This window comes from Myotis lucifugus, unplaced genomic scaffold (assembly GCF_000147115.1).
Source record: "Myotis lucifugus unplaced genomic scaffold, Myoluc2.0 scaffold_1246, whole genome shotgun sequence".
NCBI classification, from domain to species: domain Eukaryota; kingdom Metazoa; phylum Chordata; class Mammalia; order Chiroptera; family Vespertilionidae; genus Myotis; species Myotis lucifugus.
In genome coordinates, this window is record NW_005872294.1 from 3,868 (window position 1) to 30,085 (window position 26,218).

The following is a 26,218-nucleotide window of genomic DNA, read 5'->3' on the forward strand; positions in this document are numbered from 1 at the left end:
TACCAGATCTACACCCCCTTTAATTCTGAGGCCCCAGAAAATCAAACCATGGTAAATGCCGTTTTTGTAGGCCAAGCCCAGCCTGACATCAGGAGAAAATTACAGAAACTGGAAGGGTTTGCAGGAAAGAATGCTACTGAACTGCTAGAGATAGCTAATGAGGATTTCATCAATCGAGACAGTGCAGCAAGGAAGGAGGAAGAAAAGAGAATACAAAGAAGGGCCAATATAATAGCAGCAGCTTATAGAGGCTCAGGCTCTCGAACGGATCAGCAAGGACACAGACCAGGGGGAAAAGGAAGAGGGAGCCTGAGACGAGACCAGTGTGCCTATTGTAAGGAAACAGGACACTGGAAGAATGAATGTCCCAAATGGCAAAGTAAAAAGACTGGGCACCCTTTTCCGCCCAGTTGCTATCAACCAGAGCCCCCTGAAGCAGGTCTCACTGGGCTAGCAATGGCTGATCCCAACTAGGACAGACTGGGCTCACTTCAGCTAGGCCCCCACGAGCCCGTGGTCAGAATGAAAATTGGGGGCCAGACTGTGGACTTTATGGTTGATACTGGAGCTGAGCACTCAGTAGTCACTCAGAAAGTAGCGCCTCTCTCGGGAAAGGAGGTCACCATTATTGGAGCTACTGGGGACCAGACCCGGAGACCATTCAGCCGCCCTCGCCAATGCCAACTTGGCGGTCAAGTAATTCATGAATTCCTGTACTTGCCAGACTGTCCAGTGCCTCTAATGCAGCGGTTCTGAACTTGTGGGTCGCGACACCTTTGGCGGTCAAATGACCCTTTCACAAGGGTTGCCTAAGACCATCCTGCATATCAGATATTTACATTACGAATCATAACAGTAGCAAAATTACATTTATGAAGTAGCAACGAAAATAATTTTGTGGTTGGGGTTCGAAACATGAGGAACTGTTTTTAAAGGGCCAGAAGGTTGAGAACCACTGCTCTAATGGGTAGAGACCTATTAGCCAAAATGGGGGCAGACATCACTTTTGCTCCAGATGGCTCAGCACAGCGTTGCCTAGGTGAGGAGACCTCCCCAATGATCCTGTCCTTAGCAGTGCTGAGGGAGGAAGAATGGAGACTTTATATCCCCCAGACAAAGGCCTCACCATTAGAACCTGAATTAGAGAAGGAATTCCCGCTGGTCTGGGCAGAAGGGAATCCTCCAGGCCTGGCTAAGGACCATGCCCTGATGCTAATTGAGTTAAAGCCTGGGGCACAGCCTGTTAAAATCCGCCAATATACAGTTCCAAGGGAAGCACGCCTAGGAATCCAGGTTCACTTAGACCGGCTGCTTCAGTGGGACTTGTTAAACGATGCAGGTCTCCATGGAACACGCCTCTCTTGCTTGTCAAAAAGCCTGGGACTAACGATTACTGCCCGGTGCAGGGTCTATGGGCTGTTAATGAGGCTGTTATAGGCCTGCATTCAGCACTGCCGAACCCCTACACGCTTCTGGGGCTCATTCCATCAGAGGCGGAATGGTTTACATGCCTAGATCTGAAAGATGCCTTTTTCTGTCTTCGATTAGCGCCTTCCAGTCAGCCTCTCTTCGCTTTCAAATGGGAAAACCCAACTACAAGGACCAAGGAGCAGTTCACCTGGACCATCTGCCACAAGGATTCAAGAACTCCCCTACTCTTTTTAGTGGAGCACTAGCATCTGATCTGTCTAAGTTCCCAGGACAGGACTTGGGGTGTGTTCTACTCCAGTATGTACACGACCTCCTACTGGCCACCTTCACATGAGCTCAGTGCTGGGAGAGAACATGAGCCCTTCTGAGACTATTAACTGAAACTGGTTACCGGGTGTCTAAGAAAAAGGCACAGATTTGTCAGAAAGAAGTTAAGTATCTAAGTTTCTGGATCACCCAAAGGAAACGAAGGCTAGGGACTGAAAGGGAGCAGGCAGTATGTGCCATCCCAGTCCCTAGCACCTGGTGGCAGATTTGGGAATTCCTGGGAGCGGCAGGATTCTGTCGAATTTGGATCCCAGGGTTTTCAGACCGGGCCAAGCCTCTCTATGAAGCTTTAAGAGGAGAAGAGAAGGCACCCATCAACTGGGGTCCCGAACAGGAGAAAGCCTTCATCACCATAAAGGCAAAGCTCACGGAGGCCCCGGCACTAGGACTACCAGATGTGATGTGAGACTTTAATCTTTTTGTTCACGAGAACAGCAGGGTAGCCCTAGGAGTTCTAACCCAGGAGTTTGGACCCTGGCAAAGACCAGTAGCCTATCTCTCCAAGCAGATTGACCCAGTTGCCTCCGGGTGGCCTCCGTGCCTCAGGGCCCTTGCAGCCACGGCATTATTAGTCAAGGAAGCGGATAAGCTTATCTTAGGAAAAAGCTTAAATGTAAAAGTACCTCATGCTGTTGTAAAAGTAAAAGTACCTCACCCTGATGGAAGCATGGGGGCAGCACTGGCTGACTCATGCTCGAATGACTCAGTATCAAGGGCCCTTATGTGAGAATCCGCAGGTACAATTAGAAGCAGTGACAACACTTAATCCTGCCACCTTTCTACCCATTGCTGAGGGGGCCCTTGAGCATGATTGCCTGGAAGTCCTAGAGGAGGTTTATTCCAGCCGGCCAGACCTAAGGGATAGGCCACTGCAAAACGCGGACTTGGTATTGTTCACAGACCGCAGCAGCTTCTTAGATGAAGGAAAAAGATGAGCCGGATATGCAGTGGTATCAAACTTTGAGACAATTGAAGCACAGGCCCTGCCTGAAGGATGGTCAGCGCAGAGGGCAGAACTTTGGGCCCTAGTAAGAGCCCTAGAACTCAGTAAGAATAAGCGTGCCAATATCTACACTGACTTGCGCTATGCCTCTGCTACCCTGCATATCCATGGGGCCATATATAAGGAAAGGGGGCTCTTGACAGCAGGAGGAAAAGGAAGCAAAAATAAGAATGAGATTTTAAAGTTACGAAAAGCAGTCTGGGAGCCTAAGGAAATAGCCATCATCCATTGCAAAGGTCACCAGAAGGGGAAAGACTCAGTATCAGAAGGAAAGCAGCGTGCTGACACCGTAACCAAGCTGGCTGCTAAAGAACAAGCAGCACCGGCACGGATCATGTTGGCCCCCCAATTACCTGAACCTCCAAAATACACTCCTCAGGAAGAGAAATGGACCCTGAAAGAAGGGGGCAAGAGAACAATGGAAGGCTGGTGGATACTTCCAGATCATAGGGTCTATGTCCCAGAACAGTTAGCCCATAAGGTAGTCCTCCAGCAGCATGAACTCACTCATTTAGGAAAGGCTGCCCTAGAAGCTTTGTTAGGCAGGTACTATCTAATTGCCTGTCTACCGTCCTTGTGTGCCTCAGTCTCTCAGCGTTGCCTCCTCTGTGCGCAGAACAATGCTAAACAGGGTCCTGTGGGACTGATAGGAGTTCAGTGCTGTGGGCAAGCTCCTTTTGAGGACTTAGAAGTAGATTTTACAGAAATAGGGCCTAGCAGAGGGAATGAATATCTGCTAGTCTTTGTTTGCACCTTTTAAGTTTGGGTCGAGGCATATCCCACTCGCACTGAAAAGGAGAGAGAGGTCACTAAGACATTGCTGAAGGATATAATTCCACGGTATGGAATGCCTCTGACCATAGGGTCTGATAATGGCCCAGCCTTTGTAGTAGAAATAGTACAACAGGTAGCCAAGGCTTTAGGAATTAAATGGAATCTACATACAGCTTACAGGTCTCAGAGTTCAGGGAAAGTGGAGTGCATGAACCTGACTCTAAAGCAGGCTATGGCTAAGCTATGCCAAGAGACAACCTTACCCTGGACAGATATCTTGACTCTTGTGCTCCTGCGGGTACGCTGTGCCCCAAGGGCCAAGGTAGGTTTCTCTCCCTTTGAAATTCTATACGGTAGACCCCCTCACTTAATTTGGCCAAAGGGAGATTTGGGAGAAATAGGGAACTTAGAAATCCAGAAACAACTACAAGGACTTGGAAAAACTGTCTTTGAGGTCCACAGGTGGGTTATTGACCGACTACCCATCTCTCTAGGAACAGCTGTACATCCTTATAAACATGGACACCAGATTTGGGTAAAGGATTGGAAAAAGGAGCCCCTCAAGCCTACCTGGAAGGGACCCTATCCAGTCATATTAACCACCCCCACAGCTCTTAAGGTTGCAGGACTAAACACCTGGATCCACCACTCCCGGGTGAAGGCAGAACACCAGCCGAGTGACATCCAGTCTGAGTGGAAGGTGACCTCTGATCAGAAACATCCCCTGTGGATCACCCTCAAGAAGACAGCAGACCTGGCCGAGCAACCTGCTCCAAGGAATTCAGATAACACCCTGCAGAATTCTCCCTAACACTAATCTCTCTTTCGTATCTCCTCCTAACCTAACATGCTCTAGTATTTCTGGATAATTACTGGTTTTATCTAATAATTCTTATTTTGTCTTTTTATGAGTGCCAGTGGAATCGGACACTAGTACCAGGAGGAGAACTCATCTGCTCTTGCTGGGACACAGAAGCACCATAAAATTACTGCTCCCCACACAGCAAGGAAACAAAGGCCTTATCATAAATTGTTGGATTACACCTTGTCATGCCATCCTTTGCTCCTTGCTTAGAAACTCGCTACCCAAATATGCTAGACTGGGTAGTCCATGAGAAAACCTAATCAAGCCAGATTTTTGTTAGCTATACTTATCAGCCTGCTGCATTTACAACTCTACTACCAACTGCTCATGGAGGGGGGATTGTATTGGATGGAAAAAAATAATAATAGGACCTGTCATGGCCGATGTGCAGCTAACCTAATGTTGCTCCTATTTGTTTCAGCAGTATGCAGGGCCAACATCCAACAGGTCACCTCCCAGATGAACTATGCAACTCTACCCACAAGGCTGAAAACACCACCTATCCCTGGTGCCCCCTGCAGGAACATTCTATGCATGTGGGACCACTGCTTACCTCTGCCTGCCTGAAACCAGAAGAACTCCCTACAAACCCCTCTGAGAGGAAGTAGTGAAATGCTAACCCCTTGTCATCGTCCCTTTCCAGCAGGAAAGTAGCTAAGAGCGTTCATCACCACCTGTTCTCCATAACATCCCTGTGGTCGTTGCTCCACAAGGCTAAAAGAGGCTTGTGGGACAAGGCGAGGAATGAAGAGGTAACTGGTCTTGCAAGGTGTGTCAGGCCATATAAACTGTGAACAATGCCCTGCCCTGGGGGGGGTGAAGGGGGGGTCATTATCGCTGGCCCCAGGACAGATCATCGGATATGGCCTGGGGACCCCAACACCTGGGGGCCTTCCTGTAAGCCTACAAAAGGGGGTGGAAGACAAAGACCCCAGAAGGTTATAAAAAATGAAGCCCTCTGTGTGTTTCTTCACTCTGATTTCGAAATTATTTTCGGAGTCCACTAATGTTAATAAACGGGGTCCCTCCCTTTCTCTAGGAAGCGTGCTTGGTATTTCTTTGGTCTTCTGCAACAATACCACTACTTTGCAAGTAAAATTAGACTGATGATCTTTTAAGAGTCCTTCCAACATTCTAATCATACTAAATACCCAACATTTTTCTAAACTAGTCATAGGTACAGTGGAATGGAGCAGCTTTATCATCTCTAAGGCAAAATGAGACCTGAGTGTATACTCCCTAGTTTGAAAATAGCAGACAACTGCTTCCCAGTTCTTTTTTTAAAAAAATATATCTTTATTGAATTCAGAGAGGAAGAGAGAGGGAAAGAGAGATAGAAACATCATTGATGAGAGAGAATCATTGATTGGCTGCCTTCTGCATGTCCCCTACTGGGGATTAAACCTGCAACCCAGGCATGTGCCCTTGACCAGAATCAAACCCAAGTACCTTCAGTCTGCAGGCTGACACTCTATCCACTGAGCCAAACCAGCTAAGGTTGCTTCCAGAAAGGAATGACAGCCCCAGTGGAACTACATTGGGTCACAAGAGGGCTTCGGGCTTTTCTCAGAACTCGGTGTGTTTTTCTATGTCTTTCTCTTTGCTTCCCCACCAATGTATTTGTGTGTCTCTTCCTTTTTGACACTTGCTCCTCCTTTACCTCCCATGTCCTTCCTCTATTGGCTCAAAGTATAGGGTGTGTCTGGTGTTCTGTAAGTTAAAATTTATCACCTCCATTTCTCAAAAATTTTTAAAGTGACTGAAACTTCTTCCAGTTTTCTCTTTGTGAAAACTCCTCTATTACACTATACGATATTAGTTATGTGGCATCATTTATGCATTTCTCTTCCTTAATGGATTAACATAATGAATGTTTAACTTAAAAAATTTACAACCCAAATAGGAAGAAGTCTGGAAACTATTTGGAGGATAAAACTACAGGTGGTCACTCTGGATAAGATAAGAATACAGATATCTGAAAGGGTGGGCATTGTTCTGAGTAGCTCTAGAATGAGGAATAGGAACAATTTATGAGGACTTTGATTTGGGATAAGAAAGAATGAACTTTCAAACTAGATCCTGTCCCAGCAAAGGGCTGCCTCAGGGCATCATGAGATTATTCACTCATTCCAGCCCTCCCTCCACTAAGTTCAGCAGATGCTGGGGTCCAACCCCAGCGGGTCCAGGGGTCCCCAAAGGTGTGGACGGAGTCAGCGAAGAAGGAATGACATGGAGACAGCCTTCAGTTGATCAGCAGCCTAGCCAGGACCTCTAGCCAAGTTCTGGTCAGGATCTCCAGCGAAGTTCTGGTTAGGATCTGATGAGGATCTGATGTTTATTGTCTTATTACATCTGTATTTATACCAGTCGATTTTAATCCTGTCAATTTCTATTACAAAGGTTGGGGCGTTTCTTATCTCCATTCCAGGGAGTAAAGATTATGTAGCTTAACTACCCGCCTGGCACTTAATTAAGAGGTTGTATCCACTCCCTAACCTCAGGGAAAAATCCCCACCTGGGGAAACAACCTTTCTCGGAGAGGTGACCTTGGTTAAAACACATGGCGCTAAGGAGAGCAAACATATTAAGAACAATATGCTATATATGCCAGGTCCCTTGAAACATATGCTGTGCAGATGTTTCTTTCCTGCAGCGACTGTGTCAAGCAGCAAGGATGGACCGGCTTCCGGCAAGCAGAGATGCCAGCACTTACTGAGAGGTGGCCCAAGTGACCACTGACATTGCTTCTCTATTCCTTTATGGACTGAATGAAAATGAGTAAAAACGAATATTTACTGCTGCCTTCTTACATGTTTTGTCTCAAGTTCAGAGTTCTAATTTATGCCTGTTTTGTTTAAAGTAGGAAAAGATGGCATCTCTTTTCCCCTGAGGATACTCCTTTCCTTTATCCAACTAGAATCCCTTATGAAGAATCTAGTGTGTTTAGTAAAGTCAATGTTGTCAATCCTGATGTAAAACGTTTTCCTCAGTTCCAGAAAGCTCGAAGACATGTGGTTACACTGAGCCCAGGACAGGTAATGCGGAAGCCGGGACTTGTCTCATGGCCTTAGGACACGTGCCTCTCCCATTCCTCACCTTCCCCTACCTAGTACTATATAAATAAGAAGGGTTTCTTCCTTGGTGCTCTGCTATTGGAAGGTAGTTTTTCCAGATGCAGGCTTCATATACATGCTTCTCAGGTCATGGATAGATGGGAGGAGGGATCACAGCTCCTCCTACTGGTAAAGAAGAGAATGGACTGTGGACGAAGACAGCTCACTAAGTCGTTTTTTCCTTCTTTTTTTCATATTAAGAGCAAGTGTCAAGGCATGGGTATTTGAGCACTTCTGGAACCTTTATTCACAGTTCATATCTGTTCAACCGTGCTAGAACCCAGACACATACCGTTGCAGTGCATCTAGGGCAGAGCCATTACAGAGCCAGAATGATGTGCTTTTAAGCAAGAATGGATTGAATGGATGTTGCTTTTGTAACTGTCTCTGAAACATTAACAAAAGTATTGTACCTAGTGCTGCTACCCTGTAGGGAAAATCACCTTTACAACACTGGCATCTGCTGTCTGATATTTTATTAACAGCTTGAAAGGTATTCTTAGTCTCTTACAGAGCATTTACTCCCTCACTTATCCCTCTCTCCTGCCTGTTTTCCTTCCTTTGTTTCCTTTTCCCTGGCTCCCTTCCTGCTTCCTTCATACTTGAGAACTCCAACGCAATCAATTTGACTAAGTCGCTTCCACCCATTGGAGGTTACTCCCCTTCACTTTTGCCCCCAGCCCCTGGCAACCACTTACCTATTTTCTTTCCCTATAGATTTACTGTTCTGGACTTTTCACATAAGTGCACTCATACAGCATATGAGCTTTGAGAACTGGCTCCTTTCACTTAGCATAATGTTTTCAGGGTTCATCCATGCTGTAGAATGTTGTTAGCACTTCATTCCTTTTTGTGGCTGAATATATTCCACTGTTTGGAGATCTATTTTGTTTATCCATTAATCAGTTGATAGACATTTGTGTTGGTTCCACTTTAGAACTATGATAAGTAATGTTGCCATGCACATTTGTGTATAAGTTTTGTACATGCATATGTTTTCAGTTCTCTTGGGTACATATATAGGAGTGAAATTGCTGGGTCATATTAGTAACTCTGGGCAACTGCCAAACTTTTTTCCACACCATCTACTTCATTTTATCTTCCCACCAGCAACATCTGACTGTTCCAATTTCTCTACATCCTCACCAACACGTGTTATTTCCCTTTACTGTTATTATTATCATTGTTATAAAAATTCTAGTGGGTGTAAAGTGGTTGAAATTCATTTCTTCTTTGATTTTAATAGCCAAATTTGAATGAATGTTTTTGTCCATCATAATCAGTTTTCCTTACATCCTGCTTATTCCTTAATCCACTACAAAGTGGCTCTCTCTCTTGCTACTTTACTGAAAGTATACTCTGTGGTGGGACATGCATGACCTCCTAGTGATCGAATCCAGTGATTGTATTTAGTCCTGTTCCACTGAAAGGTGCTCTCTTCCCACCTCCCAGCTCTACTTGTCCATAGTGAGTGCTACCAGTTTCCTAAATCTGAAGCCCAAAAGCTTGAGGCATCTCCATGTGCTCTATTCAGCCTTCTCAGGAAATCTCATACTGAGTCTGGACAAGCGCAGTCCTCCTTGACTATGCCCATTGCTTTTGTCTGCTATACCTTCCTATTTAGATCTTAACATTTAATAATTAGACTATTGCAAGAATCTGTTATCCTTCCCAAACTCTGCCATAATGTTGCTATTTTAACCATCCCCCTACTCAAAGTTTCTCAGCCACTCCCAGTGCCAATAGGATAAAATCGAGACTCTGTGTTCTGATTTCAGAGCCCTCCACAAACTCACCTAACTAACTCTTCCACCTCATCTCCTATCTACTTGCTGTGCCTCAACAGTCCCACTTCCCTTGTTTGTGCCACTTCTCCCTCCTGATACGTCCTCATCCTTTTCTCTGTCTAAACTCTCTACCAGCCCTGGTTCAAATCACGCTTCCTCCATCCAGGATGCCCCTGACCTTAGTTTGTGCCTGCTTCTCCCACCTTTGAAGTTCCCTTGCACCAGTGTCCACTCATCTACTTCACCACTTATACCACCTTTCTATGTGCTACTTTTCCACTGGCTAGGTTTTAGATTGTGAGGAGACAGAAACTATGGCCTATCGTTTTACCTAGGCCCTTTCTCAGAATGCATGCAATTATTTTGCAATGGAAAGGAGGAAATATTAGAATCTCAGAATTCTTTACTAAGACCTAGATGTAAACAGATAAGGTCTTGGATTAAGGAGAGTAGAAACTGGAGGAGTTGGCAGTGTCCTTTGTAGAACAGATGAATTTGTCAATAAAAAAGGAAATAAAAGGATTGTGGGGTTTTTCTTGTTTTCCTTTATTACAGCAATATTACTGTAAATTCATTTGTATTACTTTCTTTTTCTAGTATCTTCAGCTGGGGTTTTATTTTGATTCTGATATGAAAATAAAATGTCCTGGACTTGTGCTAACCGTTCTTTATTTGGTTTTCAGGTTCTGTTTGTTCCCAGACACTGGTGGCATTATGTAGAATCCGTTGATCCTGTCACTGTCAGTATAAACTCGTGGATTGAATTGGTACTTTTTTTCTTAATAATTGTATTCCCTGCTTTTAAGATATACAAAGCCTGTTTCTAAAACATGGTGATTAATTTTAACCAACGTTCCAGTATTACTTTGTGTTGTTGTATCATCAATTGTGTTCTGTGCTCTGTGGATGGATGTTTAGGATGGAAACAGGATGTTTAGTGATGTGCCATTCTTTCTTTTAAGGGTACACACTGGGCCTTGAGGTTGGTTTGCAGGGTCTTTTCCCTTGACCAGTGTTGTTAGATCATGTGGGCCTGGCTGGATCTGCCATGCATGTCTCATGTTGCCAATCCCATCTCACACCATCTGGACCAGAAATACTGCTTCTTGATTCAGGGCTCTCATAACTAGTTGGACAATTCCCAGTCCTGGCTTATACATTTTCTCAAAGCAGAGTCGTGCTAGGTTTTTATCATTTCATTTCTGCCTAAAGCCTTTTCTCTCCGATATGCTATGCTTAGTCCTGATTGCCTGCTCTACTCCACAATTAAAATGGCTGCCCATTTGGCTCAAGTCTATCTCTTCAACCCAAGGCCTTGACTGCATCTATATGCTCTTTCACCAGAGGTGTTGACTGCATCTGTGCCCTCTTTAACCTAGGCCTTCAGTCCATCTCTGCTGTCCTCTCCGGCCTTGGTTGCATCTTCTCTCTTTGGCAGCTGCATTCTCCCCTCAGTCGGGCTTTTCTTACCCTTTGGTGATGGAAAGGGCTCTGGTGGAACACAATGTAATAGGAAGCTGTATTGTGTGAGCTTAGAGCAGAGCTGTTGCCCTTGGGAGTTAGGTGAGAGGTGGGGCAGATCAGTAGACTCACCGAAGTTCTGCTTGTGACAGGCTGAATTGGAGTTGGAGCACATGCCAAGGCAGAGTCCATGGACTCCACTTCCACTCCCTGTACCAGTCACATGTGCAGTAGCCCCAACAGATGCCGTTTCTCCCAAGGTAGCTCATCCTGTTGTTGAACAGTGGGCTTGTCATCTGCCTGCTTATAGCCATACCCATTATTTCCGAAACTATACACAATTTTTTTCCTTTCTAAGTATTTTATAATACCTGCGATGTGTCTCCTTAATCTTTTCCAGGCTCAAAACCTCTTTTTATTGCAGGATGTTTTTTGGGATTTTCTTTTCGGACTTTCCACCATTTTGGCTGTAGACTTGGAGTTAGGTAGACTTAAGACCCAGGTCTATACCTTTGTTAGCTGTCTAACCTAGGTGGTTACTTAATGCTATGAAGCCTAAGTTTCCTCACTGGTAGAACAGGGATTATAATTCCACTCACTTCAATAGAGTGACTGTGAGGTTTAACTTGGGCAAAACACGTATAAGCATCTAATTCAGTGCCTGGCACATGGGGAGTATTTATAAATGGAAATTGCTTTTAGGAGGAGAAAGAGCTGTTATGCCAAGCATAGCCCTCTTAATGTTCGGCAACTAAAACTGAAAACCAGTGGGCCTCATTTGGTGGAGCATAAGATTTCTACCTCATGTGACTTTTGATCCTAAATTTCTTCAGTACTGGTTATAATATTACATTAACTTTTTTGTAGTTTTATCTCACTTGCTGCTCATATCCAGCTCTACAATATCCATGTGTTTCTCACATGATCAGCAGCCACATCAGATTGTCCTTCATCCTGAATCTGTAAAGCTGGTTCTTTAAATTTGAGTCCTATTCTTTAGTCATCTCTCTTAGTTTTCATCATATCTATTTGGTTGAGCATTGTAGCTTTCCAAGATAATTTTGAGTCTCATTTATGCTTTTAGTGAAACTCCTTCAGGCTGGCTTGTGCCCTTTTGGTATGTCACCATTAATCTTTGAGATTATCCTTGCTTCCTGGTACATAGGAGATACCCCAGGATTGCCTTGTACTTGGGCTGCCCCAAACTTGGAAGTCAATAATTTCTCCAAGGGGCCCAGGTTCCTTTTAGTGGGAATGGTATTTAGAAATCCAGATTTTGGGCTCTACGGCTGCTCATTGCTACTGGTGTCACTGTTTCCAGACTTTTTAAGTGGTGAAGCTAGAATGTGATATAGATAGATAGGTTATCGATAGATTGATAGGTAGAAATATACCTATACTTCTAAATCAAAGTTAACATTATAGGGATTTTTCTTATTTGTTTCTTTGGTCTTCTCTTACACTGAATTTCTGGGTCCATAATAACAGTAACATATTTACTTCTTTGTTTTATACACCAATGTTTTTTTAAGAAGTTGAATTTACAATTCCAAATTCTAGTACTCATATGTGACTTTCTTTTCAAAAACTATAAAACTTGTCAGTAAAATTTTATATTTTTTTGCATCCTTTTTATCGTTAGACTATATCCTACTTACTGGGTACAGAGTACTATTTTCAGTAGCCATCATGACAGAATTCTTTTCATTTGTGATTATGTTACTGACTTCAGTTTTTGCTGTTAAGGCCTTCCACTGATTGGATGAGGTCCACCCACATTGTTGAGGACAATCTTCATTATTTAAAGTCAACTGATTTTAAATATCAGTCACATCTAGAAAATATCTTCACAGCAACATCTCTGCCAGTGCTTGACCAAACAACTGGCACCATAGCCCAATCAAGTTGACTTGTAAAAATAACCATCACATATGGCAACTCTATGTTGAACCTTTTGAGGAACTGTCAGGCTGTTTTCCAAAGCAACGGCACCCTTTACAGTCCCACCAGCAGTGTAAGAAGATTCTGGATCCTCCACAATTTTACCAGTCTTTTTAATTATATCTTCCTAGTGTAAGTGGTGTCTCATTGTGGGGATTTGCTTTTTAAAATTTAGTATTATGTTTCTAAGATCCATCTGTGTTGTCACATGTTCATTCATTTCACTGTGGTACATTTTTTTTGTGTTAATATACCACAATTTATTGGCTCATTGTTCTATTGATGGATAATTGGGTTGTTTACAATGTTTTACTTCTATAAATAGAATATTCTTGTATAAAAGTACAAGTTTCTCTAGAGAATATGTGTGATTCTCAAAGTGGAATTGCTGGTCTGTAGGGTACATAATACTCAGGTTTACTGATAACGCCAACATGTTCCCAAATGGCTCTATCAGTTTGCACTCCCATCATGAGTGTGTAAGATTTCTGTCTGTGCACATTTTTCCACCACTTGCAATAATCAAACCCTCTTTTACTAGTTTCATAATTTGTATTTCCCCTATTTTTAATGAGGTTAAGCATATTTTTATGTTTATTAGTCATATAATTGTTTTTTAATTGAAATGCTTATCTTCATGTCTTTTGACCATTTAACAAAATTGGGTCATTTTCTTTTTGAACTGTGCAGATTCTTTATGTATTCCAGATATTAATCTCAGATCGATTATACTAAATGTTACAGGCATCTGGTTTGTTTTTTCTTTTTATGAGTTTGAGGAACGGAAGTTGTTAATCTTAATACAATTTCTCATTAATGCTATAGTTTATATTTATTCTGTCTTTACATATTTACATTCTTGTGGCTAAGCAAGTTTATATGAAATTTTCTCCCATTCCTCAAACAATTAGCATATCAACCTCTATAGGGATTATTCCTCCATATGTAACACTTTTTCTTTTTCTCTTGAGACATGTCAGAGAATGGAAAAGATTGGAAAAACATCAGAGGGCAGTTCATACTCAAGGCCTATGCCTTATAGACAGGATATATACTTAAGTCTGGTTAGTGAAATATTCCACAGCTCTTCTAGATATCAGATGATAGTGAACACATAAAAAACTGTGGTCTGCCTTTCCTTCTGTAACAAAGCTTATGTTGATGAGGACAGAACACACAATTAAGGGACTCAAGTCTCTGTTGTAAGCCATGAGTCAGAGAGACAAGTGAAAATGATGTTTTTATCTCAACTTAGGAAGAGGACCACCAGGCTCGGGTAGAAGAGGCAATCGCCCGCATGCTTGTGTGCGCCCTGAAAACTGCGGAGGACCCACACAGCACCAGGGCTTGGTTAAACCCAACGGAGGTAGGCCGCTCCTGGTTTCCATCATGGCAGTTGGTATTCTGTAATAAATCAACCCTGACTAGGTTTATTTTCTAATTTATGGAACCACTTAAAAGATTTCTCTTTTTCCTCAGGTTGAGGAAACGTCCCATGAAGTCAATTGTCGCTACTTAAATAGAGCTGTTTCTGCCTTTTTTGATCATTACAGAACATCTAAGACAGAAATCCAAGCACTCAGAACACATGGAGAGCACATGGAAAAGGAAGAATTCAACATGCACAACAACCTCATGGAAGTAGATCAAACAGGTAGCCAGAACTTAACCTTGGGAACAGTAGGAGAGCAGGCAGCATGTCCCTTTGGCCCTGATCTGGTTCCCGTACTACCGAGTTCTGAAAATCCACCCTCAGAAACAGGAGGCATGTTTAAAAATGATGGTAAAGACTTTGTTGGCAAAGCTGGAGAGCACTTTGACAAATTGCACTGTACCAAGAAGCAACGAATGATGAGAGGACGTGAGAATGAAATTGTGGAACAGGTTGCTTCAAATAGTACTATGGCCCCTTCCCAAACATTCATTTCTACAGATGACTTACTGGACTGCTTGGTGAATCCACAAGTAACCAAGATAGTGGCACAACTTTTGATACAAGGAAGGAGTTTGTGATTGTAATAGAAAATGACTTTTTAAATATTTTAAACATTTTTTAAATAGTGTGATTTTTAAATAAAAGATGAAACAATGAAAAGCAGTTTGCACAGGCTTGTATATGTACTTGTTCTTACCTAGTTAAATTTCAACCTCTTGCCACCTTCTTGCATGCACATTGCTCTTTGCCCAAACTGGCTCTTTGTTATCTGTGAGGCCTTCTTTCTGAACCTTTTTCTTTCCTCTCCCTTCCCATCTCCTCAGCCTATTTCAAATGTAAGCCCCAAGTGTTCTCGACAGGAAATAATCTCTCCATTAGCCTTAAGCAGGGGCCAGCCTGCTGCTTGTTTTTGTAATAAAGTTTTATTGGAACACAGCCATGTGATTTGTTTATATATTGTCCATGATGGTTAGGGTTGTAGCGGCAGAGTTGAGTAGTGACAGAGGCATTATGGCCCACAAAGCTGAAAATCTTCACTATCCCCTTACAGAAAACAAAAATTGCCAACCCCTGGCCTAATGCATCCACTGGGTAGATTCTAGCCTTGACCTGAAGTGATCACACTTCTAAGACCTGTAGAATTCTCACTGTTAATCCCTATCATCCAGGACAGGATACCAATCAGGAGAAAAGTAGGTGGGGGTCCAATATGGAAGGAACTGGGACATGTAGGAACACCAGCCCTAGGAATAAAAAGGCCTGGTTGCTACTGATGCCTGAAACTGACTAAAAGCTTGGTTTGGTAAAATTGATCCCACTCATTATATTTGCAAGATCTGGAGATAATTATTACCATTACTCTCTAAGAATTTAGAAATTAGAAAAGCATATTTATCTCTGCGTAAACACTTATGAAACAAATACATAACAAAAGATAAAGTCACCTTTTTGATGAGCTCACTACTGCCCCATCCTTCTCAATCTTCAGACTGAAGGTATCAGTAAATAAAAAAAACAACAAAAACAAAAACTGCTTTCAAGGAGAGAGCAATGGAGGGAAGTGTGTGAACACGACCAGGAAAGGAGGACCTGGAAAAAACCCTTCTGCAGCATTTACCACCATCTGATTACTATATATTTACCTATGTATTTGATTGTTGTTTATCTTCCCCAACCAGCGTCTCACAGCATGAGGGTTTGGACTTTGATTATTGCTGTATTTGCAGAGCCAGATCAGTGACCAGAATATGGCAGCTGTTTGTTAAATATCTGGGCGGGTTATTTTTAAAAGGATGCCTTGTTGGCAATAGTCCATCAAATACATTGGGGCAGAGGATGTTGTAGCCAAGGGTATGATGTCTATGAACCTTAATAGGTATATCCCTATTGCAGAAATACACATTGTTTGTCTTCAAAATTTTATTTTTTGTGTTTGTTACTCCTTTGACCATTGTTTTTCAAGTTGCAGGCTGTGACCCATTAGTGAGTCATAAAATCAATCTAGTGAGTGAGACCAACATTTTTTTTAATGTGACATAATAGGTAATTTCAATGAATTCAATAGTAAATGTAAGTATTCTGTGAAACTTCGCAGGAAACGTATTTTTTCAGGGTAAATATATTTCATAAAACTTTTCAGTTATATCTGTGTGTGTACTGAGCCTAATATAAAATGTATTTCTTAGTGTAGGTCAGAAACATTTGAAAGTTGTTCTGGGACAAAGCATTTGACTCAGAGGTAATAGTCTTTGACATGCAGAGCGGGAAACAGTTAAGACATTGGGCCCAAATGTTGTGGCTCAGTGGTTGAGCATTGACATGAACCAGGAGGTCACAATTAGATTCCTGGCCCGAGTTGCAGGCTCCATCTCCAGTGTGGGGCATGCAGGAGGCAGCCGATCAATTGATGTTTCTGTCTCTCCCTCTCCCTTCCTCTCTGAAATCAATAAAAAATATACTTTAAAAAAATACCCTTGGTGTGAACGGACTGGAAGTGTAAATAGGTAATGGGAGATAATTTCCTGACTTAAAATAAAGAGATTATGATGCAGCAAGAGGTCCTGGCTCTCTGAGAAAGGGGAGGCTGAGAGAGAAGAGAGTGAAAGGGCAGGCTGTCAGCCACCTGGATACCTCGGTCCCATTTCATCCTCTGTTTCTCAGATGAGCTGCCTGAGTGAGTGGAAGTCAATTATTAAAGCACTGACCCTAGAGCAGTGGTTCCCAACCTTTTTTTGGCCATGCTTCACCTCAGTATCTCTAAAACCTGATGTCCCCCCACTCCCTGTGACATATAATTCTTATTATTCAAAAAGTGAACTCACATTCACGTGGAGGAAGCCTAAAAGGCCATTAACTTGGTCTAAACAAGCTTCCAAAGAACATGGCATCCATGAAAGAGAAAAACAAAAGAATGAAAGGACAATTGAAGTACTGAGGAAGAAATCACTAAGAAATTGTTAAAAATAATAATATGAAGTGATATGAAAAAAATAGCAAAGTTTCAAAACAAAGAGAACTGAAATGCATAAATATGTCACAATATATATTTATATAGTGTGTATGAGGCCTCTAGAACCATAAGAAATGCAAAAAATTCACTGTTAATAACTCATTCTAGAATTGCCCACCCCAGAAATCAAATTGCCCCCCAGTGGGTGTGTACCCCCATTGGGAACCACTGCCCTACAGGCTAGAGGGATTAAGGAATACAAGCTCATCCGGTGCCTAAAGTCACAGTAGGGCTGACCTATACAGTAGGCACTGTGGCTAGGGTCCCTGAGCTTTTAGGGTCCACAAAAATGGTTTAGTTTCTTTAAAAAAATAAGTGTAATTCATCCTCAATTACATTCATGTTTATATCAATGAAGTTGCAAAGAACAAGTTTTAATACTTCATAGAGTAAGAGGCCCACAAAGGCCAAAGTGCCTGGGGCCCATGGGAGTCCTAAGTGGCTGTGGGAACCAGGGGTTTCAGAAGCATTTGAGGTGCTTGTGAAAATGCAGACTTCTGGGCACCCTCTAGGCAGTGATTCCGAACCTATAACACGCATGTCAGAGGTGACATATGAACTTATTTTTTGGTTGATTTTTCTTTGTTAAATGGCATTTAGATATATAAAATAAATATCAAAAATATAAATCTTTGTTTTACTATGGTTGGAAATATCAAAAAATTTCTATATGTGACATGGCACCAGAGTTAAGTTAGAGTTTTTCAAAATGCTGACACGCCGAGCTCAAAAGGTTCGCCATCACTGCTCTAGAGCTACAGAATCTGGCTCCCTTGGGATGGGCCAGGATTTACAGTCTCAGCAGACACCTCAGGTGGTTTAAATACCAAAAACAGTTGAAGAACCTCTGCCCTAGAGTTGACCACCATGACCTATCACAGGCTCAAGGTGGGCTTCTTTCAGCAGGGGCTACTTGCTGGGGTCAGTATGCCCTTCAAATTTACTGAATTAAACCTGCGGTATGCCCTTCTTGTAAATTTTAGCCTATTTTTCTTTTTTTAAAGAGACTATTTTTTGTTTTAATCCTCACCTGAGGATATGCTTTTTATTGACTTTTAAAATTTTATTTATTTATCTTAAAGAGAGAGGAGGGAAGAGACAGAGAGAAACATCGATGAGAAAGTAAAACATCGATCGGTTGCCTCCTGTATGCACCCGGACCAGGGATTGAACCCACAATCTCAATATGTGCCCTGACTGGGAATCAAACCCGAAACCTTCTGGTACTCAGGACGACACTCCAACCGACTGAGCCACCCTGCCAGGGCTCAACCGAATAGTATTACTACTCTGAGGATCCTCTGATGCTGTCATATGTAATTGTGGTCTTTCTCAGCAGTGGCCTGTGTTCATCATCAAGCTCTCCTGTATCTGCCCTTGTGGATAAAAATGTTCACCACCACATGACATTTTCCAAGCCTTTTATTCAAAAAGCAGATAAGTGACATATTTCTCTTGATTGGGGATAACTTATCATTTACTGACTGGATCATTGTACCTTGATTCAATGCACCCTGATATTCAGCCTTGTCCTAAGTTAACCAAACCACTGGAGGAACAGCAATAGAGATCTGGCCTCTCCTTTTTGATTTCTTACATTCATCGTCAAGCCCTAGTTGAGATGCCAGTGCCCAATCCCCGTACAAAACAAACAACAGCAAGAGAAATGTCAAGATGTCTATGTTAATGAAGCAGCCACTGTGGCCCTCTCAGCCACCTACCTCTGCTTCAAGCTCATGTGCTGTTCCCTGAGCCAGGGAAGAGCGACCCCTGGTGTCGGAGTGCACCATCTGCACAGGCTTTGCATAAGCATCAGCTGACCTCAGCCCACAGAGCTTCAAATGAAAACTAGGATAGAAACCAGAGCCAGAAGGAAAAAGTGGAGGAAATATAAAAGCGGCTCGCAGATTAGCTGAGATGTTCCTGGATTCGTAACATTCATCTAGAGGCCATGTTCTGTCATGAGAAGAACAGAGGCTTGATGACACAGGACCTGATTCTGTTGGCTGTGAGGGCCGTTATCTAGGTGACCCACCTCAGGCAAGGAAGCTGCTTGCACTCTGAGCATCAGTTTCCTCAGCTTTAAAATGGGGATATAATTCTTACCTCACAGGATTGTTTGGGGAATACAATTAGCACTGTATATGAAAGCATCTATTATACTGTCTGGTACAAGCTAAGTGCTCAATAAGCAGTGTTTGAGCCTGAAATTTACCTAGGGAAACGTTAAGAAAGAAACTTTCCATTACCATCCAACAGATACTGAGTTAGCAAATTAGCATTATATTTCATTCCTTTGCTGTGTGTATTTGATTTAAATCATCAAAGGCTAGGCTGCCAAAGAAAATATGCCATTTAATAATCTTAGAATTCATTTCATCTTAACATAACAGAGGGTTTCACACTAAAAATGTAGCAGGCATTATCCTACTGTTTCCACTGGGACCAAATGTGCACCAATGAAAAGTTATAAGAAGGCAGATTCGGATTCAACATTAAAAGGACCAACTGGGGCCTGGGCTGCTGTGCTGCACAACTCCAGGGGACACAATTCATCTACGAGACAAGGCAGACCACAGCTCTGGGCTGTGCAGGGCCCAGCTGCACTGCAGTCCCAGAGCCCCAACTGGAGTCCCTATGTCTTGGGCTGGCTCCTGAAAAATGAAGTTCCCTTTCACGGAATCTGTTTGATTTAAGGCAACATGACAATAAGTCAAGGGTGTAGAAGAAATGGTTCCTATTTGGATAGGAGTCTGACTTGAAGTTTTCAGTCTTTTTGTTTATTTGTTTTTTGTTTTTTTTTAATCCTCACCCAACCAGGGCCTGGGCCAGGGAGGAGCCTGTAACCGAGGTACATGCCCTTGACTTGAATCAAACCTTGACTAGAATGTGCAACTTTTCATTGGTGCACATCTTGTCCCTTTGGTCCGCAGGCTGACACTCTATCCACTGAGTCAAACAGGCTGGAGGGACCTTTTCATTCTTAATTGGTTCATGAAACATTTCTGGAAAATCCATTGGACTTCAGCTGCAGGCCTCAGTCCAGGAATAAAATAAAATGAATAAGACACCATCTCTGCCCCCAGGAAAGACCGCAGCTCACTCAATATGTTGTGCTCCCCACAGTAATTTGGCATCCCTTTAGTGGCAGCTAAAATTGCATAGCCGTACCCTCAGCTTTTAAGATTAAGGTTTTCTTTTTTTTTCCTAGAAATATAAACCTGTTCTTTTCTTCTACAGATTTGATGTCCATGGTTGTGGACACACAGTTGTAACTAAATTAATCTAATTTAAATTCTCAAATTTATTGATTTCAAGAAAAGGTCACTGCAGTTATGAAAGAGAAGCTGAAGAAAGTCTGATTTCAGTGACAAGGATCCTTTGATCTTAGAATAAGCGGTTAAGAGAATAAAATCTAAAACTGGTTGTACATAGTTTAGATGAGCAATTTTGAACTGGTGTGCTGCAAAAGGTTTTAGAACATGCAATACCTGACTAGTCAGGGACGCTGTCCTCATTTCTGTTAGATAGTCAAGTAAAAAAATGACAACAGCCACCCAGACGGTGTGGCTCAATGGTTGAGCATCAACCTATGAACCAGGAGGTCACGGTTCAATTCCTGGTCAGGACACATGCCCAGGTTGCAGGTTCAATCCCTAGTGTGTGGTGTGCAGGAGGCAGCCGATCAATGATTCTCTCTTATCATTGATGTTTCTCTCTCTCCCTCTGCCTTCCTCTCTGAGACAAAAAACTATATATATTTTTAATGACAAGAGCCAGCACAATAGCTGTGAATGAATCAAAACCATACCATTGGTTTTTTTCTGTCAGATCGGCAAAAAATATATTTTTGTGTGTGTCACAGAATTTTAGTAATTGTTTATGTGTGCCATGAGTTGAAAAATGTTGAAAATTACTTGTGTAGATAAATAATGTCTTCTGTGAAGGATACCAAAATGTTATTTTTTATGTTTAACATATTTTTTTAATATGTTTGAGAAATCAGAGATGTTTAAAATATAAATGTTCCTAATAAAAAAACATATTTTTAAGTTTTCAAGTTAAAACAGTGTAAGTTTTAGATTTTAAGGAAATTCACTTTTGCAGAACACCTCATTTTCTGGCAACTACAGAACTGAGTGAGATATTTGGCACTGGTATTATTTTAAAGTTCAGATTATTATTTTGTTGAAGTAATGAGTTCAAGCGAAAGACTAGGACAGGGGTGGGCACCATTTTGTGAGTGCATGCCAAAACCAGCAAAATCTCTGACTCAAAATTCTTCTGTGTGCCAACCCTAATTTTTTTAATTAAATTTTTATTGTTCAGATTATTACAGTTGTTCCTCTTTTTCCCCCTTATAGCTCCCCTCTACCCGGTTCCCACCCCACCCTCTGCCCTTACCCCCCCACCCACTGTCCTTATCCATAGGTGTACTATTTTTTTTTCAGTCTCTTCCCGCACCCCTACACACCTTCTCCCCTCCTCCGAGAATTGTCAGTCCACTTCCTTTTTATACCCCTGATTCTATTATATTCACCAGTTTATTCTGTTCATCATATTTTTTATTCACTTGATTTTTTTTATAAATATATTTTATTGATTTTTTACAGAGAGGAGAGTAGAGGATAGAGAGTTAGAAACATCGATGAGAGAGAAACATCGTCCAGTTGCCTCCTGCACACCCCCTACTGGGGATGTGCCCACAACCAAGGTACATGCCCTTGACCGGAATCGAACCTGGGACCTTTCAGTCCGCAGGCTGACGCTTTATCCACTGAGCCAAACCAGTTAGGGCTATTCACTTGATTTTTAGATTCACTTGTTGATAGATATGTATTTGTTGTTCATAATTTTTATCTTTACCTTTTCTGTCTTCCTTCTCTTCTTAAAGAATACCTTTCAGCATTTCATATAATACTGGTTTGGTGGTGATGAACTCCTTTAGCTTTTCCTTATCTGTGAAGCTCTTTATCTGACCTTCAATTCTGAATGATAGCTTTGCTGGATAAAGTACTCTTGGTTGTAGGTTCTTGCTATTCATCACTTTGAATATTTCTTGCCATTCCCTTCTGGCCTGCAAAGTTTCTGTTGAGAAATCAGCTGACAGTCGTATGGGTACTCCCTTGTAGGTAACTGAGTTTCTTTCTCTTGCTGCTTTTAAGATTCTCTCTTTGTCTTTTGCGCTTGGCATTTTAATTATGATGTGTCTTGGTGTGGTCCTCTTTGGATTCCTTTTGTTGTGGGTTCTCGGCACTTCCTGGACTTGTAAGTCTATTTCTTTCACCAGGTAGGGGAAGTTTTCTGTCATTATTTCTTCAAATAGGTTTTCTTGTTCTCTCTTCTTCTGGCATCCCCATAATTCAGATGTTGGTACACTTGAAGTTGTCCCATAGGCTCCTTACACTATCTTCATATTTTTGGATTCTTTTTTCTTTTTGTTTTTCCTGTTGGGTATTTTTTCCTTCTTTGTATTTCAAATCTTTGACTTGATTCTTGTGATCCTTTAGTCTGCTGTTGGATCTCTGTATATTATTCTCTATTTCAGTCAGTGTATGCTTAATTTCTAGTTGGTCCTTTTTCATATCCTCGAGGGTCTCACAAGATATATCGAGGATCTCACTAAATTTATTGGTGGTTTCTGGAAACTTCTTGAAAAACCTTATAACCGTGGTTTTAAACACTATATCCAGTAGTTTGCTTTCCTCCATTTCTGTCATTTGTGACCTGTTTCTTCGTCTCTGCATTTTGGCTGCTTCCCTGTGTGGATAGAGTGGCTTTGTGTGCTAGGTGTCCTATAGGGCCCAATGGTTCAGCCTCCCCAATTATCTGAGGTGGACACTCTTGGTACACCCCTTTGTGGGCTGTGTGCACAGTCTTGTTGTAGTTAAGCCTTGATTGTTGTAGGTATCACTGGGAGGAATCGACCTCCAGACTAATTGGCTGTGAGAATCAGCTGTGTCTACGGTGGGAGAACTGTGCTGGAGACACCCTTATGAGGCAAGACTTGCTTCAGTGGGGCTTTGGTGCTCACTGAGTCTGCCCCTTGAGTGTGTCCCTTATGGATCTGAGGAATTATAATCTGAATGGTCCCACTCTGACTACTGGGTACACTGGCTCTTGGATCTCTAAGGAGGTGCTAATTTAGCCTCTGCCTGAGGCTACCCAGCAGGAGCTACAGAGAGATCTGCAGATTCCTCTTCTTTGCTTGGGGTTTGGAGGTGCCCAGATGAGGCCCAGCTGTGAAGCAATGAAAGCTGCTCTGGGGCCTTGGGCCTTCTTTTGGATGTTCTGGGTCTCTCTGACCCAGCTGAAGTTTGTTAGGTAATTTTAGATTGCAAAGGGCCAGACCATTCATATGCAAAAGCCTCTGCTTGTAGTTTGGGTGGGGCGGGGTCTCAGGGAATCAACAGGGTGGAGCAAACAGCTATTGCTGATCCTCAGCCCTGATGTAAGAGGCCCCGGGTCTCAGTGTCCCACAGTAATTGCTGCATGCACCTCTGAGAGAAAGCCGCCCTCAAGTTCCACCCGATGCCAGACAGTCCAGTTTCTCCCTATATGAGTCTGGGTCCCCAGAGACTCGCCCGGAACCGGAGTTCAGAGCTGTCCGGAGCTTGAGACTCCCACCCAATTAAAAAAAACAGCCGAGTCCTCAGTTATCAGCCCTTTCCACATGCAACTCCGTACCTCTGCACTTTACTTCCGCACCTCCTCTGAGTCTCAGTGTGCTTTTTTCTCTCCTTCTAGTTGTAGAATTTCCACTCAGCCAGCCTTCCTGTGGTTCTGGATGATATCCGTTTTGTCTTTTAGTTGTATTTTTGAAGTGGTTGTGTGAGGTAGCAATTTAAGGTGTTTACCTATGTCTCCATCTTGGTTCAACCCTCCAAAATGTTATTTTTTAAAAGTAATGAGGTATTCTGGGTAAGCCTGGTAGTCATAAAATACCACAAATAACCTTGGATTTCTCACTCTATCTGTGACAGTATCATACAGGTCAAGAGGATTTTGAGGATTTTTTGGAGGAGGTTCAAGTAATGAAGGATTTCCAAGTGTGTACAATCCAGTAAGCACGCGCACATAGTACATATGCTTTTTCCCATTTGCGTCTGATCTGCAGTAAGTATCACGGGCAGAATAACTGGCCTTGACAGCAAAGTAGGTTCCCTTTCCGAAGCTCCTAGCTGTGAAAAGAAAAACAACAGTTTTAAGAATTTCAATTTGTCTATAATTTGATGTATTGACTTAATATGTCAAATAATGTTAATATAATGTTCAGTTCTCTCTAAAGCCTCTTTTTAAAAAAATTGTGTGCTTTTGATTTTTAAAAATCATTCCTCCACCTCAAAGGGCCAGTCAGCCCCTTTGGGAGGAAACATGGTGAGTCTGACCTGAAACTTTGGCTGCACCCTGGCCATGAGCCATGAGGGAACACAATGCAATCCACGGGACCTCTGAGACAGCTTGGCTTCTCTTGGCTGACACCTCCTTTGGAGCAGCCACGTGACTTACTTCCTTACCATTCTTTCCTGCATAACTGCGGTTAAAGCCATGTTGATTGACATGTGGCAAGGAGTCAGCATCTGTCCCATGGAAGAGCAGCTGCTCATTTTGTATATGGCCATTCTTGTAATCCATGGTTTTTTTCTTTGTCTGGTAGGACTGCCAGAGACTTGGATTCTGGATTCTCTCAATCTGCAAATCAATAAGGAAAAACATTCTGTCGGTGCCAAGGGCCTGTGGTAGATACAGCAAATGAAACATGATCACTACTTTTTTGTTGTTTGAATCCTCACCTGAGGATATGTTTAGAGAGAGGAAGGGGAAAAAACAGAGATAGAGATAGAGATAGAGATAGAGATAGAGATAGAGATAGAGATAGAGTTAGGTGTGGGAGGGTATTGATATGAAAGAGAAACATCGATCTATTGCCTCCCATATGTGTCCAAACAAGACTCAAAACCACAACATAGGTATGTGCCCTGACCAGGAATCAAACCCAAAATCTTTTGGTGTTTCAGATGGCACTCCAACCAATGGAGCCACCACTGGCCAGGGAGTGACCACTATTTTTTATAAGTAAAAATTCAGCGAATTCAATGCCAGATGGCAGCTCTCTGCATTCAGAAATCTTTTTAGATCCAGTGCTTCACAAATCAGGCCTTGGGGGAAAAGTTGTTTTAATTTTTAACATCTTTTATGCACCACATGCAGCAAGCAATATTTAGGATCTTGGACGACCAAGGCAGCTCAACTCCTGCTTCTTACTTTCGCTGTAATTACTGCTCCTGTTGCAGTCTATCCCTCTTTGTCCATTACCTTCTCTCCCCTTCAGTCCTTTTAAGATATTGGTTTACCTAGTTAAGGTCTAACTATGGGAGAAGTACTAGAGTTTCTAGGCAAGAAGGAAATTAGTTCATAAAAATTAATCTCTCATCCAATTGGAAGAGTGGGGCATGAATCCTGGTGACAGGGAGCCTGGCTGTAGACCAAAGTGGCCATGCTTTTCTTTTCTAATTTATTTTTCAATTACAGTTTACATTCAATATCATTCTCTACAAGTTTCAGGTGTACAACAAAGTAGTTAAACAATTATGTACTTTACAGAGTGGTTCTCCTGCTGCGTCAAGTACCCACGTAGTCCTATACCCATTTATCTCGATATTATGGACTATATTCCCTACACTGTAATCTACACTTCTGTGGCTATTCTGCAACTAGCAATTTGTACTTCTTAATTCCTTCACCTTTATCACTAGGTCCCCCAATACCCTCTCCTCTAACAGCTATCAGTCTGTCCTCTGTATCTATGAGTGTTTCTATTTTGTTTGTTTATTTTATTCACTAGATTCCACATGTAAGTGAAATCATATGGCATTTGTCTTCTTTGACTTTTTTCACTTAGCATAATCCCCTCTAGTTCCATTCTTGCTGGTGTAAAAGGTAAGATTTCCTTCTTTTTTACAGCCCACAGAAGTATTCTAATGTGTAAATGTACTACCACTTTCTTATCCACTCGTCTACTGATGAGCACTTGGGCTGCTTCCAAATCTTGGCTATTGTAAATACTGCTG

The 26,218-nt window shown here is 42.2% G+C and overlaps 1 protein-coding gene and 1 pseudogene across 1 annotated transcript; one reads left to right on the top strand and one right to left on the bottom strand.

Moving 5' to 3' along the window:
* Nucleotides 1-522: 522 nt before the first annotated feature.
* Nucleotides 523-15,023, top strand: LOC102435512 (HSPB1-associated protein 1-like). The gene is made up of 5 exons (XM_014449545.2): nt 523-713; nt 7,261-7,435; nt 9,984-10,067; nt 13,958-14,068; nt 14,182-15,023. Exons 1-5 carry the CDS (start codon nt 523-525, stop codon nt 14,713-14,715), a joined length of 1,095 nt encoding a protein of 364 aa, XP_014305031.1. The 3' UTR covers nt 14,716-15,023.
* Nucleotides 15,024-21,064: 6,041 nt separating this feature from the next.
* LOC102435211 overlaps nt 21,065-26,218 on the bottom strand; it is a 46,565-nt pseudogene continuing 41,411 nt past the window's right edge.